Source organism: Macadamia integrifolia, chromosome 9 (assembly GCF_013358625.1).
Source record: "Macadamia integrifolia cultivar HAES 741 chromosome 9, SCU_Mint_v3, whole genome shotgun sequence".
In the NCBI taxonomy this organism is placed as follows: Eukaryota; Viridiplantae; Streptophyta; class Magnoliopsida; order Proteales; family Proteaceae; genus Macadamia; species Macadamia integrifolia.
In genome coordinates, this window is record NC_056565.1 from 27,628,589 (window position 1) to 27,645,636 (window position 17,048).

The following is a 17,048-nucleotide window of genomic DNA, read 5'->3' on the forward strand; positions in this document are numbered from 1 at the left end:
ATGACATGTCAGACACTAGCATGGTTCTTTGGTTTGCAACAAATTAAACCACATGCTCCACCATTTGTGCGGCCTCCCATCATTACATTTGAATTTCATTATTGTGAGAGCACTCTCCATGCGGGATACTTAATGCATTAGCTATAACACTCCATGGGCAAATACACACAACGCCAAGTATCCATCGTGTATGGCTAGGACTACTGAGGTATCTATTCCTATTCGCTCCATAGTGTAAGTAGGATTTCTTTCGATGAATCTTGAAACAAGACATGATTGCAACAAACAAACGAAACTAAGTGATTTGATTAAAAGTCATTGTTGTTTCAACTAAATAGTCATGGATAAATTGAAATTTTAAATTCAAATGAACTATTCAAACCAATGCTTAATGATTTAGAATCGAGATCCAGATTGATCCTGACCAATTTTCATCGAAAGATTTGGTCTAGAATTTGTTTCAAGCCAAATTGATTAAAATTGAAATCAAATAGATTGATTGATCCTATCCTCATGAAAGTAATAAATATAGGGAGACAAAACCCTACCTAGTCATGTGGGCCATACTATAATGCATGGCCAATGGGAGCATGCACTGAAGCATCCAACATGGGTAGAGTAGTCATTTCACCACCCATGTGTCTAGCTGCAGGAGCGCACAATGGGGTAGCTTTTTTTCCATAAATATATTAAAGGAAAAAGAATGTTGCTTGGTTGTGTGGCTGAAGAGACCCAATCATAATTAAAAATTGGGGAAAAAAAGCGTGAAAGGTAGCATAGCCCTTGTTCTAGACACACGAGGGGGTGAAATGGCTTCCCTGCCCCCTATGAATAGTAACATTTTTATTGTTATTGATACTTTTGCATGCGCTCTGATGGCCCCCAAGTCCCCCATGCTATAAATAACTACTCCATCCCTATGAAAGGTAAAAATCCCATTGTTGTTGATATTTTTGTTTGCATTTTGATAGCCCTGTGCATTGGTGTAGGAGCTACACTGCCTTTTAAAAAAACCATTTCCCCAAGGCCCCGTTTGTTTAGAGGGGTTCTTGGGGTGGGATAGTTGTCAGGTTGAGACCCCATGTAGCTGGAGTGAAGAAAATAAAAGTAAAGTTAGGGAAAAGTTAAACTCTTCCGTCCCATATGTTGTTTGGTTGACAATGGGAGAAGAAATAAAGAGAAAGGGCGGACTACACTCTTCACCGGTAATGTTGCAAAACAGAGCTGAACGTCGGAAATAAGAATTGAGGAATCTATGTGGGTATCTCTACTTTGTTCTTCCTTATTCTCCTACCCACCTTCTTGAGCAGTTGAAACCTTCTCAATTTCTGAAACCCCCTTATAATTCTGAAGCCTCTTTCTCTCCCTAATTCTGAAACCCTTTCAACTCTTCCTAATTTCGTCTTCCCATAAACAGAAACTATATATACAACTAACAAACTGAAGATGACTTGTCTCCTTTGTCCCACTCCCTCAGACCCATATCTTTGGTTCTGGTTAGTTTTCGATTCCATATGTAGTTATCTGGAGTTCATCTCCGTCTATTTCGCTCATCAATTGGGAAAAAGAGATTAACAAAAAGTATTAGTTTAGGGTTTCAATATGTGTTTCAATCAGCAGTGATCGTTGTTAATCTAAGAACTAATCGCATCTACAACTTGATCGGTCGATGAGAAGCTCTTTAGAGGTTGGTTAGCGTAGACCCAAGTTCGTCTTGAACGAACTAGAGCTCGAGAAGTAGAATTTACCCGCCACTTAGAAGAGATGAAGAAGGAGACAGAAGAAGGAGACAAGGAGGAGAAGAAGAAGGAGAGGAGGAGAGATGGCGCGCCACTGCTACTAATGGTGGTTGTAGACAGTTGCAACGGCTTCGTCGGTGGGACGATGGAGATTTGCCAAAGTTCCCATCAAAGTCCCACCAATTTGATGGGATTTTGGTGAGGACTAAGGTGGGAGAATTTGATGTCCACATGGGCAAATAACAATTGTGGACATGTCTCCCCAAAATCCCACCCCGGTTAAACAAGCAACCTAAATATTGATGAGGCGATATAATTCGTACAATTATCCCACCCTTGAAATCCGACCCAGTAAAATCCCTCTAAACAAATGGACCCTAAGAAAATTTCGATCAAATCCTCTCTTAAATCATTACCTCAAGCAATAATCTTATAGCATCCACTGGGTGTGGCCCCAATCCTCAGAAACGGGCCTTACAAAGTAAGATGCAAGAGCCCCGATCTACGATGCATGAACTGTTCTACCGACAAGAGATACATGAACTGGATCAACGCTATTTGACAAACTACGTATGACGTAAGTATGAAAGTGATTATTGACTTATGTTTACAAGGTACGCGGGGACTCGAAAACGCTTCCAATGTTTTCATCAAAAAAAAGAAAACGCATCCAATGTCAATCTGAACCGTTTAAAGTCAAATAAAATGGCTAAAACACATCTAGGCCATTCATCTGTACAGCCGTGCATATAGTCGGTCTCAGCTGGTGAGCAAGTTTGAATTAAAGAAGTCCACACGTATTAATTAATTCAATGCTTATCCAAAAAAAGGATTCGTACCCACGGTCCCACCGCCCCGCACCATAAATGGTTTTGGCTGATGGTCCAGTTGATGCTTACGTGTCGGTCCACAAACTTGGTCGCGTTCGTAATACGCACCGTTCCGAATCTGAAAGAAAGTGTTTTTGTTGGTTATCGTCTACGGCCTCTTTCCCATGCGGTACCCTGAGGCGTAAACTATGGGTCCCAGAGAATCTCCGGAGACTGACCTCTCCGGTTAATTCTAGTAATCTTCCACTGGATTTTGGGCTTGGACTTTACAGTTTTACTGGGCCAAGTTTGAGATTGGACCCCAAAGCTCAACATTCCACTCCCCTCCCTCCCTTTTTTGGGTATTTAGCCTTCTTTGCATTTAGAGGTGTCAATTGGTTAGTTTGGGCTGGTTTTAATGTGAGAATGAGTGAGTCCAACACATTATTCAATAAGGGTTCATCGGTTTCAATTCAATCCGAGTTTGATTCAATTTTGATCTATCATGTAAACATATCCAAAAGTACGAAAAACATGTTTTTTTCATGAATTTTTGGTTTGGCATTGGTTTCTTAACAGCTTATATTGGTTTTGGTTCTGTTTTTTAAGTTCAATGTTTTATCGGTTTGCCATTTCGGTCTCACTAAATCTCAATTTGAGTCATAATTCAATAAGTTTGTTATGGTTTTGATTTGGTTTCAATTGGTTCGGTTCGATTTCATAGGTTCAAACTAGGTTTTGACACCTCTACCTTCATGATAAGGGTGATGAACACTCCCTAGTCGAGCAGTCCCTACCTCCAAATATAGAGATCAATGAGAACAATGCCTTCCCACCCATATGAAACCCAAAAAACCCAAGTGTATCCCCTAAATGACCCCTACACAGTTGAGCCAGTGTAGAGGGCCACATAATTAGAGAGGGTTAAAAAGGTCAAAAGAACCCCATCTTGTTAGCGTAAGAAACATCAGTGTATGAGACTAATGAAAATACACACGCCAGCATCTTTAGCACCTTAGACACAGCGCAGTGTAATCTTTTCATGCCCCCTCCACAAGCGGAGGGGCAGCCTTAGGTATCTTTAATAGACCTAAGAGAAAAGGTAAAGCCAATATTAACCAGTGAAGCAGGCCCATACGGGGGGCCCATTGAGACTTGAGTAGATACCGGAAGTGAAGGTGGAACTCATGCATCTTCTGATTACCGAAACGTTGCTTTAAAGAATTGAACTCATCAGTCTTCAGTCTGAGTTGTTTGTTTCTGATTACAAGAACGAATATTGTTTTGGTTTGGCTGTCTTTTCATGGAAAAAGATCTACAACGACGACGCGCCTCTTCTCTTCGCTCTTCCACACTCTCACTCGCCTCAGATTCTCTTCTCTTTCCTTCTTTTTATTCTCTATTTTCTCTTGGCTAGAAAATAAAACAAGAACAGCGAAAGGAGTTTTACCAAAAAAAAAAAAAAACAGCGAAAGGAGATAACATTTTCAAAATTCTTTTATTATTTTTGTTCATTCCATTCCCTCCCCCCTCTCTCTCTCTCCTTAAATATCCACTGTGCAGCCTCTTATATTTTGGTTCTCTTCTTGACTAAAGCCAGCACATTATCTTTGCTGGTTTTTTATTTTTCCTCTTTTAATTTTTTTTTTCTTTGTGGATCTTTGCTCGAGATTCGTAGCCATGTCGTTCAGAGGAGGGGTAAGATTTTTAATCTCTTCAAATTTTCCGTCAATAATCTTAGTTTGTCGCCATCGATTCACTGAAAATTGATTTCTTTAGTTTCTGAAGTAGTAAGATGATTTCTATGGAAATTTGGGAGAGATCTTTTCTCTGAAACTTGTGTGGTTAGAGATGATGTAACTTTTGAAAACTAGTTTTTGCCGTATTTGAAAGCTCGATTGTGTTGTAAGTTTTATAGTTTCATCTATATCTGGAGTATATCGGATTTTGATCCCTAACATGAGTGGATCTTGATCAGATCGTCGTCTCTTTTTCTTTTCCCCTCTTTTTTCAAGCGATTCTGCGCTGTTGTTTATGAATTTTTCTGCTTAAGTGCTAGATTTCTTCTTCCATGTTTTGTTGTGTTTATGAATTTTTCTGCTTAAGTGCTGGATTTATTCTTCCATGTTTTGTTGTTATATTATAATGGAGAACGATGGTAATGATGTCCTACAGTGAAGTTTGTGTTTTTCCTCTCTTCTAATTAGGGGAGATCTCAGTGAATATCGTGCTTGTCTGCTGCTTTTGCCCATGGTGTTAGGTGAATCGTACTAAGATCTTAGCTTTAGTGCAGTATTTGTTGGCTATGTTAGTGCAGACTTGATCTGGGATCTGGTTATAGTTTTGCAGAGGGAATCCGATACCATCCCCTCCATCCTGCCTCCCTTTTCCCCCTTTTCGCCCTTCTTATTTAGTCTCTTGAGGTGTAAAAGTTTATCTTCTTAATCACTCTTACTATATAAATTCATGTTGCGATAATCTCTCCCTCCGTTGCATCATGTGTTACTGTTACTATATTAAATCCTTAAAAATCTTATGTTGAGCTGCATGATGCATTTTTAGAGTTGCTATGTTCTTGTCCCCAAATTGGAGCAAGTGTTTATGGATTAAGTTTTCATTTGCAGGCAAATGCATCTTCTGGCATGGGAGTTGCTGATCACAGTAAAACCACATTTTTGGAACTGAAGAGGAAGAAGGTGCATCGTTATGTGGTTTTTAAGATTGATGAAAAGAAGAAGGAAGTTGTGGTTGAGAAGACTGGAGGTCCAGCTGAAAGCTATGATGACTTCACAGCAGCTCTGCCGGAGAATGACTGCCGATATGCGGTTTTTGACTTTGATTTTGTTACCTCTGAGAACTGCCAAAAGAGCAAGATCTTCTTCATTGCATGGTTAGCTTATCCTTTTTGACCCCAAGGTCCTATACTCTGTTTTCTGTTTTGTGCTTGACAGTAGAATAGTAGCTCTGCAAAATCATCATATCCTGTTAACGATTTTCATGATTTAGAATTCATGGTTTATCATTCTCATGCAACTCAAAGTTGTAGTGTCTAGCATTTAGCATCTCTTCTGAAGGTTTGGGTTCTTTATAACCTCGCTGTCTGCATTCAGCTCGACTGTCAATGTATTCGTGCAAATAACCCTTCAATGTATAGAAGGGCCTAGTTGTGTGAGAGGGAGACTTTGGTGGTTCTATCAAAATAAAAAAAACTGGCATCACTTGATGATACCAATGATATGATCTCTTCATTTCCAAAATTTCTTATACTATGTTTACATAATTACATTGCCTTCTGCTTGCTGATCAATGACATCTAAGCTGTTCACTATGAGCATAATTATCTGACATAATAATGTGCTTCCTGTTGTTTTAGCCACCTGTATGACTCAATTGACTTGGGAAGGCTGTTTCTTTGGGCGTTACCTGGTGTATAATTTTCATGATTTTTTTTTGTTTGGATGACAGGTTATATATTTGGTACCTTGAATATTGTTTTCCTTTTATTGTTCATTCCACAATCCTAGAAAGTTGGAAAACAGAAGTATTTTATATGTGCTCTTGTAAACCTGGATCTTGGAAGCCGAAACAGAGCTCAGTTTCATAATAAGCAGTCTTTAGGGTATTTTAAAGTTGGAAAATACATCATTTCTGTTTGTGTATTATGCTTCAATTGTGGGTATATTCTTATTAGGGATGAGAATTTCTGAAACTAGACTGGCTTTTTGTATAAATTTCTCCTTTGTTCAATATTCACGCACCACTTTCTTTAGTTGCTTTTGCTAATTATGTTATCTTTGACTTCTACTCCACTCCTTCGATTCTTGAACCGTACATATTTAGTAAAAGAGGCAATAACTTTTGTAAAGGTACCCAGCTTCATTTTATTGCTAGGTTTTAGTTTATCGTATTCAAGCTATGCAGGTCTGTGAGTGGGTTGTGTTAAATGAATTCTGAGTGTCACGGCTTGATTGAGGAACTACAGTAGTATACTATCTCATCCTTTGAACTCCCAACCCTGAAGAAAGTTCTCTTGAATTTTTGGATCCTCATCCATCCAATATCCAATTGCACTTGAAATCTCTGGAAAATGTTGTGAAGATATCAAGGGAAATTTTTGATGTATAAATAAGGTTTGTTGGGTCCAATTAAGTGCACATTCAGTTTTAGCTGAGACTGAAACCTTCAAGTTTGAAAGTTTCTGCCATTGAGGATGCATGGTTTTCGTGGGGTTAAAAAGTTCCTAGTTGGGGTTTGCAACTTGTTAAGCAGGCTCTTCTTCTTGCATATTCATTGAACACCTCTTAGATGGATTTTTCCATATGAAAAAAACTATTAGGTTGATGGAGGCTAGGTGTGCTGATTTTCTTGTTGTTACAAGCAGTGAATTTACTTGGAATAGTTTGTTTTCTCAATTAATTATTGTCGTTTGTTAAGAAAAAATGGGGAGGTGGGGGAGCCTCAAAGAGAAAGGATATTTATTTGTTCCACCTTTAATTATTATGATCACATGTCAATTACTAATGAGGATTTTTGTTCATGCATTTTTTTGGGGTTAAATCTTGTCATTTATTTATTTAGTGTTTTGGGTGTAGGCTCGGGTAATAGGTTTAAAGTGTAGCTCTTATAGGTCTCTTTGGATTGTAGAACACCTTAAAATTGACTTGAAGAACATGCCATTTGCCACTGTGGAGCGAGCAGCTAGAAGTTGTCCTGATTTTTGTAGTGCTGAGGACTATGATAAAATTTATGGGATATGGGCTACAAGTGGAAAATATCATACCTACAACAAGGTTTTATGCAATTGGAATGTTTAAAAGAATTTTACTCAGATGTTAAAATAGAGTCAATACGGTAAATCCAGACTCTAGAATGTGGTTGTAGGGAGGTTTTCACCTTGTGAATGTACAGAAGCTGCTCTTTTTTTTTTTGGGGGGGGGTGGTGGTGGTGGGTGTGTTGTACCTGATGTGCATATTCTCGTTTCAAACATCTTGGTTTCTTTTGTTATTGAATGACTAGTCTATGCTGTGATGGTGCTTAGATCTTGGTCCTAAGGTTCAACTGAATGCCTATATCTAATACCTTAGTAGATGAGCATTTTTTTCTGTTTTCTTCCTATTTGCTGCTTTGCGTCTCCCATTTTCTCTGTCCTGTAAAATGTGGGTACAAATAAAAAGCCGGGGCAGGGACTCGGTGGTAGTTGTTCCCAATGTAGAATTGTTTATTCTCTAATCAACGAGGCCATAAGCTTGCTTATAGGCTGAGCAAATTGTTCAATTGCATTTTGCAGTTGGTGAATTCCAGTCTTTTTGTTTTCTTTTGTTTTTTTTTTTGGGGGGGTGGGGTAGTAAGTTGGGATCCTACTTGAACTTATTTTCAATTTTCACTCCATGTTTCAGATGATTGATTCATTTTCTTTGTGGATGTCAAAACTACTATTCTAGCTATCTTTTATTGTTGGAATTTTTTGTTTCTCGTTTCATAGCTGGATGTAAACCAATCATGAGCTGTCATTACATATCAGATTAAAGTGACCGATGTCTTGTATGCTTTAATGCGTTTTGTAGTAAAAGAGAGTTTGCTTTGACAAATTTTATTTTACTTCATCTCATTGTGTGGTGTACAAACTGGGCAGGTCGCCTTCAATTTCACGGATCCGGTCTAAGATGCTGTATGCCACTTCCAAGGACAGGTTCAGGCGGGAGCTTGACGGCATCCACTATGAGATTCAGGCGACTGATCCTACCGAGATGGATCTTGAAGTGATCAGAGACCGTGCAAACTGAGCAATACCTGTAGTTTAAAGGGTTTTGCATCAAGCACCCAATAGGTTTTTGCTGGTGAAGAAGGAAAAGGGCTTCCCTGCTTGATTTCTGATGCAAGACACATGTCTTTATCATTAAATAAACTAGAACCTGGAAATGCTGATGGGGTTAGGGGAAGCCCTTGGCTAGATATTGAGGGCTGGGAACTCTTGGCTTCCTTATAATCATGGTGCTTCTTATATAAAGTTGGGTATAGCGGATATTGGTAATCGACTTGGTATATGTTAAATCAAAACGGATTTTAGCAATCCTCGTCTTGTTTTTAGCATTTTTAAGTTACTGTTCCTTGCCCTAGTTTAGTCTGGTAAGCTGGTAAGTTCTGTTTCTACTTTCTATAGCAGATCTCGCTGAAAGGGCACATGAGGGGAAATAGATAACAACCAAGAAGCTCAAACACAAGACATCCTGGTGATTGGTGAGCATGGGTTTTTTGCACATCAGAGCTCACCAACTGAGTTAGGCAATTGTTATTCATCTCATTGAAGGTTAGAAGTTATTTATTGCGTGAGTCCTTTCGAGATCCTTGATCCACGCAAGAATTGTTAGCCTTTAAAGCACCATCTGTCTGTATCCTTTAAAGCACCATCTATATGAATTATAAAATGATCCAGACGGATAGACAAGTTGGGGAACAAAGTAGCTAAAGCAATGGGGTTATTTTGATACTTAGGCTGTGTTTGGTAACGTTTCTGAAAAATGTTTCGTGTCAAAAATGAAAATTTTAGTTTCTATAGTAAAATGTTATTCTTTTTTTTTTTGGAATAAAATTGGACGACTGAACTGCCTTTTGTTGTTTAGTCAATTCTGATTTCTATAGTTTTTTTTTTTATCAAAAAAACGATTCCTTTTTTATGAACCCATAAATCAAAAAAACTTCAGAAAAGCAGCCTTAGCTTGTTCCCAAATAAAATCCATTTTCCCTTCTTCCATATGAAAAAATGCCTGTATAGCATTCGTTAAAGGGTTAGAACGATTAAACACACATTGTTTTTGGGGCTTCCAAATATGCTAGATAAATGTAACCCACTAAAGAATATCATCACCTGGACATGAAAAATTAACAGAAAGCATCAGAAACAATTGGACAAAATCTGCTATGGTATTACATTTGCAAAGCCTCTGAGTTTAAACCAGATGGGGAGATCATCCAAAATGAAGGGGTAAAATCACAGTGAAAGAAAGCAAAAGCCACATTCTCCTCAGCTTTAAAAAAAGATGACATATCGGATCTGAGGAGATGTGTCTAATGAACAGTGAATGTTTTTAACAATAAAAGGTAATTAGAGCAACGCCTCCACAAAAAGTGCTTAAGCTTTGGTAAGAGATTTAACTTCCATAAAGATTTCCAAAGGGGATTATCCACAGAATTGGATTCTTGACAGGAATTGTCTAACTGATTTTGGAGAGCCAAGTGATAAGCAATTTGAACTGAAAAATTCCCATCAGATGAATAAATAATTCCCCAACCAAGCAATAGGAATAAAACCAAGGGGAATATTAAGGATAGCTTGAGCTTCAAAGGCAGAAAAATTAGAATTTACTAGAATGGGATGAGAAAAGTGTGGGGTCGCACCCCCCCCCCCCCCTTTTCTTGAACTGTAAGAAAAGTGATTTATTTATTTTTCATCTTAAATGGACCCAATTTGGAAAATTTGTATTCATCTTTTAGTGACCCAATTTGGAGAATGAGGGAAAGACGGGAAAGAAATTGAAAATTTTTTCTTTCAAAATTCAAGTGAAATAGATTTGAAGATTTTAGGTTCCTATTAACCGCACATTGTAGTGATATGATTAGTTCAATGGGAGGAATAGGGTGAGACAAGATATTTTCAAATTCATGTGTGTGAAGGGAGCAGATCAGGTTCATGTATGAGAATGTTCTTGTAAGCTTTTGGTCAATGGATTTGGAATCTATTAAATGAAGAGAGAGAAAGTGGATTCTAAATCTACGGACCAAGAGCATACGAGAATGTGAACCTGATCCGTTCTTGTGTGTGACCCAACTTTGGAGAACCTTGGGTTCTTCCTGTTAACTACACGGTTGTGAAGATGTCAAACCATATTGTGCGGTGAGCTGTGCGGGACACCCTAAAAGGGGATGCGGCAATTGCAGTTTGAGAATGGAAAACCAATGAAGATAATGGTAGACTTCACATAATCAACATCAACTCCAGACAATGTTTGGATGGTTTGTTCAATCCATGCTAAGGTGAAAATTTGTTGGGTTTATGTCTTGTATTCTGTAATGGGTTCACACAATTATTATTAGATTATATATGTTTGATTTGGGGTTCTAGGTCCATTATATGTATAAGAATAAAATTGTGATTGCATGCGGATCAGGGTTTATATGATTTCCTATATATTGTCTATGTAAGAAAACCAAAACACAAGCACATAGTGAGGTTGAAAGTGATATAATCGTTTTTTCGAACATTCCTCTTGTTTAGTATGATTGCTTGCTTAATTTCTTTCTCATGTTTACACATTCATTCCCAACACAGAAGTGCTCTTTTTTTTATAAGTTGCAAATACATGATCAAGCCAAGTCACGAGCTGCTTATAATATTAAGATAAGCCTCAACAAACCAATCTTTACTGTTTCATTTGCACTGATTTCCCTCCTTTAAAATCCAAAAATCCTTAAATTAAGAAAAATAAAAAATAAAAAACAAACATCTCAAATTAATTCTTGCTAGAGGGAAAATAAAAGAAAGAAAGAAAAAAAAAAAAAAAAAGAAGAGCTTTTTATTTAACAGATAGCCTCCACAGCAAGTCTCTTGGTGATGCCGCTGCCACAGTTGGTGGAGCCCAGAGTTGCTTCTGAAACATCAATGGTACAACTCTCCTTCCCAACACAAGCCTTCTCAATGACTGACAAAGCATTTGATGCCTCACAAGTACCTTTCTCAAAGGCTCCACATGTCCCTTGTGCATCACCAAAGCTTGCAAACCTGATCTGAGAGATGGTTCGACCACCTTGGCAAGAAAGCTCCAATGTCTTCCCTTGTTCAGCATTCCCACAAGCTGACCCAACAGTGATGGTTTGGAAATTCACAAATGAAGGGTTCCCTCCCAGCTCTTCAAACAAGACCAATGTATTCTCATCATCATGTAGGAAGGACCGTGGGACATGGTAATACCTTTGAGAAGGTTGCCCACAATTTGTCAAACACTTGGTGTTACTATAGGCGCCACGGTAATCACACTTAGAATCAATGCTGCAACCATCTTCATCAGCTAGGAAGGTTGGCCAGTATCTACCAATGCTCTGACCATTAACCCAAGCATGACCCTTACCCAAACCTTGCAAGTCCACCACAACTGGTTCTGTTCCTAATGGAGCCTTGAAGCTAGTCTGCAAATACCAAAAAAAAAAAAAAAAAAAAAAAAAAAAAAAAAAAAAAAAATCAGAGATGAAAACAAATAGATTTAAGGGTTTGAATGATGATAGGAATTAAACAGAAAGAGAGTTGTTTACAACCTTGTACCAAGTCATCATCCTGTTGGTGGGAAGATCCTTAGTGTGCCATCCCTTGTGGGGTTGGACTTCATAGAGATGTCTCTCCTCACCATGCAAACCCACCTTGTAAGTCCACTTGTATGAAGACAAGTCCTTGCTTATCTCCTCATCCATCTTACCCTTTCCAACTAACACAACCGGTCCCAAAATTCCGTCCGGTGCAGTATCATAGAAGGCACCATAGTTCTTCAACCCAACTGTGACACTCAACAAAACAATCAAATTCTTGCCAGAATTAACCTTGATGTTCTGCTCAAACACAAAATTTGAACCTCCAATTTTAGCCCATTGAGATCCAATACTTTTGCCATTGACAAAGGCATGGAGTACATGGCCTGTAGTGTTCACTCTTAGGGTTATGTCCTGACCAAAGATAGGATCTTGTTTATCAATGTTGACATTCGTCATGTACCAGAGGTAATCACTGGCATCATCAGTGGCCTGCTTTTGCTCCAAGAGTTGGTTGATGGCAAAGGCACCCTTTCCATGAAGGGTAGTATCCCTAACATCTTCAGGCCTCCATTCCCATCTGAGGCTTCTGGGTTCATCTTCTGCTCCATTTGGCTTCTTGACCATGATGGAAGTTTGAACATTAACCTTGGCAGTGTTATAGACTTCAGTTTTGCAGTCTGGTAGGATACTAACAGACCATGCAGGGACTGTATATTGAGTTCCTTGGAAAGTAATAGTGGCATCAGTGGTCTCATTGGCATTGCCAATGAAGCAGCTAGATGTTTCACTAGTGGTGTACACAGTTACCTGTAATAATAAAGCCTCTTTGAGTTATGGTTCTAATAGTTCAGAAAATAAAAAATAAAAAAATAAAAATCCAGTATGGACATCTATGTTAGAAACTCACATTGACAGAATTTCCAAAGTCAGTGGTATTCACATCTCCACATGTGAGAACTTTCTCCATTGATTTAAGGAGAAGATGAAGCTCCTTCAGATGTCCCCATTTGGGTTGATTCAGATTTCCTATAATTAAATTCAAATAAATAATTATAGATAGGACAATACAAATCATATGTTCAGTAAATCATATATAGCAAAGATTAATTTGATTACCAAATTCATCAAGGGGTGCATCATAATCATAAGTGGTGGTGATATATGGACCACCTGCAACCCTGCCAAAGTTTGTGCCACCATGGTACTAACAAAATTACCGGAAATTATCAGTGAAATATCATAAGAAGAAGAAGAAGAAGAATATAAGGTGTGACAAAAATAAAAATACTAACCATATAGTAATTTTGGAAAGTACCACCAGTTTGAAAAAACCTTGCAACTGAAAAAGAGAGATCCTCAGCAGTCCTGTGTGGGTCTTTACCACCCCAATTCTTAAACCTGAAATTCACATTCATGTATAATTAATTGAATAAATATCAAAATATCAGATTGACTAAGGAGAAGAGAAAAGATAGAAAAACTCACCAGCCAGTCCAATTCTCAGTCCACATCTTAGGGGTATTAGGGTTGGTTGGTGTGAAATTATCACAGTACCACCCATTACAGGTGTTGATCTGTTTATTAAAAAAAAAAATCAAAATAGTTAGTAATAGCACAGTACGGGTAGCCCTTTCTAAGGAGCTCTACTCTACTCCAATCACCTTAGGACCAAGGATCAAATGCTCAAACACCATTGATACAAATGTTGAGAGAACTCAACCCCATAAATCAGCTTATATAGTGAGGAAATACAAGATCGCATCAATCTATAACTAATCCATTCATAAACAATATAGGATCAGCCCCATGTGACCAATATGGGATTGTAACATAATACTTAATAGACTATGCAAAAAGGTAGAAGAAAAATTGAAAAGGAAAAAAATAAAATAAAATTACCATAGGTGGAGGAGCATCACTTTGTTGGCACATAATCCATGGGACATCAATACCAAGAGATTCAGCCATATTAGCACACCAATTAACGTATTGTTTTCCAGCATCTCCATAACTTGACATTATGTTTCCATATTCATTCTCAATCTGTTATGTATAAATATATAAATAAAATAGTAACAACTAATCATAATATTATATAAAAGGATAAATTTGAGAAAAAAAAAATCTAGAAATTTATAACAAACCTGAGCAATGATCACAGGTCCTCCTTGTGATGCAAAGAGATTTGCTTGCTTAACCATATCCACTATCAAGGTGGTGAAGTTTTGCATCTCATTCTGAAAAAACAAAGGAAAGAAAAAAAAAATACATTTTAAGTATTTAATATTTGAATTCTATAATTATAAAAAAAAAAAAAATAGCAAAAGTAAATAAAAAGGTTAGTAAAATTACCTGATACACACTATTCATTGTCCTCAATTCAACTCCCGGCATGTTATGCAACCACACAGGAAATCCTCTAAAATAAAGAACATAATATATCAAGAAATTAATAAATATAAATACCTAATAAATATATAAGTATAAAACAGGAAAAACAAAGAAAGAAGAAAAAATTACCCATAGTTCCATTCAGCACAAACATAAGGTCCAATCCGAAGAATAGCATAAAGTCCGGCATCTTGGATTGTTTTGAGGAATCGAATAATGTCTTTGTTGCCTGTGAAATCATACTGAACATACAAAAAATAAAAAAATAAAAAAATAAATATATACAAAAAAAAATGAAAAAAAAAAAGATCGAGTTTTCCTACATCCACAGTGAATGCACAGGGCTTTAGATGGGCATAGGAGAGAGTCCTGTAGATATTCCGGGGAAAACAGTAAAACCTTATGGGGTTTGTAAACCTTAGGATGATATGGTGGACTTTCTGGCATGGTAAAGAAAAACTATCTTGAAAATTGAATCAAAGACAAAGTCTTCTTTGACCTAGCAATTCCAAGGGTCATAAAGTTCTCCCCCAATTGGGATCCGTCTAATGTGACCTTAAAAAACCTCAATCCTCAATCAATTTATCTGAAACAAACATTTTAGAAGAGGAAGAACCTGGCGACGAATAGGCTCATGAATGTTCCAAAAGACATAGGTCTCAATGGAATCAAGGCCACCTTCTTTTGCTTTTCTAATCAAATCTGGCCACATCTGTTACATCACAGGTAAGAGATAAATCCATCAGTACAAAAGAACCCATTAAAAGAGATTAAGAAATAAAGAAAACCCATTGAATATAATCACCTCTTGAGTGCTACGAGGGTAGTGAATTGACCCAGACAAGAAAACCTTTCTCTGCCCATTGATTTTGATTGCTCTTCCATCATAAGAAATATTGGTAGCCAATACAGAGAAACAACTTAGAAAAACCAAACACATTACAGAAAAGAAAGCTCTTTTTGATGAATCCATGACTGCAAATTTCCTTCACTGATAGAAGCAGAAGTGATCAGAGTGAAGAAGCCGATAAGTGCATGTATTTATAGACTATAGTTAATAGTGGATAAGGTAGATTGATCGAATAAGATAAGGTTAAATTTGTACCCAAAAAAAAATAAAAAATAAAAAAGAAGATGAGTTTAAATTCTAGCTAGCTGTAGTTGACAAGGTACGTAATTATAGTTACCTTATATGACTAAAAATCTTATTAATAGTATTTCAAATCTCTATAAACTCTTTTCTTTAGTCTGCTACACCGGATAGGATCCTCTTGATAGAGCCCATGGATCATAGAGTGATCTTATAGTTTGGGTGACCTCGAGACGTGTGCCTGGGTCCTCTCAGCCGTGAGATCACTCTATTGTTCATGGGCTCTATGGAGAGGATCCGGATCCACACTACACCACGTCCCCATCCTCTTTCCTCTTGAGTCTTCTACTTCTACCATGCTTTTGCGGATTGAATTTCTCCGAATGTAACAGGGCGTTTGACTTGCATTCAACGATCATAATGGTTCAACACGAAATTTAAGGTAATTGCACGCAACCCAAAGTGTCTTTGGGCGTTAGATTTTGCTTCTTGAGGTTTTCTATTTTCTATAATTCAAAAACTTATTTACTTATTTAGAAAAGAAATCTATATTTGATTATCACGGACTACTGGCTTGTGAGCTGCTACCAACCTTTTATTGGCTGTGATATTTCTTAAACTTTACTATGAAACAAATTAAAACAAATCCCCATAATTTAGGACTGTATTAATAACTTCCAATCCTACACGTTTTTCCTTATTCTATCTTTCCATTTTTCTATCGACTTTCTCTCTTTCCTTTATCCTTTTAACTCATTTATCTGTTTCAATTTATCCTCCCATTCTACGTTTCCGTTTCCGTTTCCTTCTCTCATTTCGTTTATGGGGGTGTCAATCGATCGGTTAAGGCTGGGTTCAATTCGATTTCATTGGTTGAAGTCGAAACTTGATCCAATAAGGATGTATTGGTTTAGGTTTTTTCATCAGTTTGATCTTTGTTTGATTTCGATTTACCATGGGAATATATATATATATATATATATTCAAAAAAGTATAAGAAAAAAATTTGTGTTTTTTAATGAATTTTAGATTGGTATCGGGTTATATTGGTTTTAGTACGGTTTTTAAAGTTCGGTTCGATATCTTGTGGGTTTCAATGTTGTGCGATTTGATTTCTGTCTCACAAATCCTCAACCCGGAAAATGATTCAATTTGGTTTCGATCCGTTTAGGCTAGGTTTTGACATTTTAGTTCCATTCATCCTCTCTACTCATTAGAGTGTCATTGGGTATCGAGTCTTGATCACATCTGTCCCAATTAAGAATTCACCCTGGCCAATCCAATCTGATATTTATGTTTTGAAGAGAGGAACTCTGCTCATCCGCACCCTTATGCCCAGACAATTGGGTGTGAAAATACCCAATGCAAGTTTGGTTTAGAGAGACCTTTAGTGGAGCAGCCTTCCATTCTCTGACAGGAGTACATGTAGTTAGGTAGTATGAGCTGAGGATCAAAGGCCGGGTTCTTGGTGATGAATTTCAAAGGGGTGATTTTGTAGGTTTAGACCATGAGTGAAGCAGCTTTTGCACCTGCAGTGTGCCCATTTGCTCATTAGATTGTGTACGATAGATGGTAGGGGTGTCAATTCCAGGCCCGATTGAGGCCAACATGTTTATGGCCTAACTTGGACAGCCCAATCAAGCCCAACTCAGCCCAACCTACTATCACGATCATTTATATAGTATATTTTGATTTTTTTTTTCCAGAATAAAGCATATATT

General features: G+C 37.5%; 2 protein-coding genes across 2 annotated transcripts; one reads left to right on the plus strand and one right to left on the minus strand.

Moving 5' to 3' along the window:
- Positions 1-4,053: 4,053 nt before the first annotated feature.
- LOC122089329 (actin-depolymerizing factor) lies at positions 4,054-8,619 on the plus strand. Its single transcript, XM_042658973.1, has 3 exons — positions 4,054-4,246; positions 5,173-5,438; positions 8,182-8,619. The coding sequence occupies exons 1-3, from the start codon at positions 4,229-4,231 to the stop codon at positions 8,330-8,332; spliced, it is 435 nt and encodes a 144-aa protein (XP_042514907.1). The 5' UTR covers positions 4,054-4,228; the 3' UTR covers positions 8,333-8,619.
- Positions 8,620-10,907: 2,288 nt separating this feature from the next.
- Positions 10,908-15,244, minus strand: LOC122089480 (beta-galactosidase 15-like). The gene is made up of 12 exons (XM_042659240.1): positions 15,043-15,244; positions 14,854-14,949; positions 14,367-14,479; positions 14,199-14,265; positions 13,991-14,083; positions 13,746-13,889; positions 13,332-13,420; positions 13,139-13,244; positions 12,963-13,050; positions 12,754-12,872; positions 11,856-12,653; positions 10,908-11,729 (listed from the first exon to the last, which is right to left on the minus strand). Exons 1-12 carry the CDS (start codon positions 15,208-15,210, stop codon positions 11,124-11,126), a joined length of 2,487 nt encoding a protein of 828 aa, XP_042515174.1. The 5' UTR covers positions 15,211-15,244; the 3' UTR covers positions 10,908-11,123.
- Positions 15,245-17,048: the final 1,804 nt, after the last annotated feature.

Coding starts and splice junctions, on each gene's coding strand:
- LOC122089329 (XM_042658973.1), top strand. Junction 5,439..8,181: donor AAGATCTTCTTCATTGCATG/GTTAGCTTATCC, acceptor CAAACTGGGCAG/GTCGCCTTCAATTTCACGGA.
- LOC122089480 (XM_042659240.1), bottom strand. CDS start 15,210: ATGGATTCATCAAAAAGAGCTTTCTTTTCTGTAATGTGTTTGGTTTTT. Junction 13,421..13,745: donor GTGATGCTCCTCCACCTATG/GTAATTTTATTT, acceptor TTTAATAAACAG/ATCAACACCTGTAATGGGTG. Junction 12,654..12,753: donor ACTTTGGAAATTCTGTCAAT/GTGAGTTTCTAA, acceptor TTATTATTACAG/GTAACTGTGTACACCACTAG.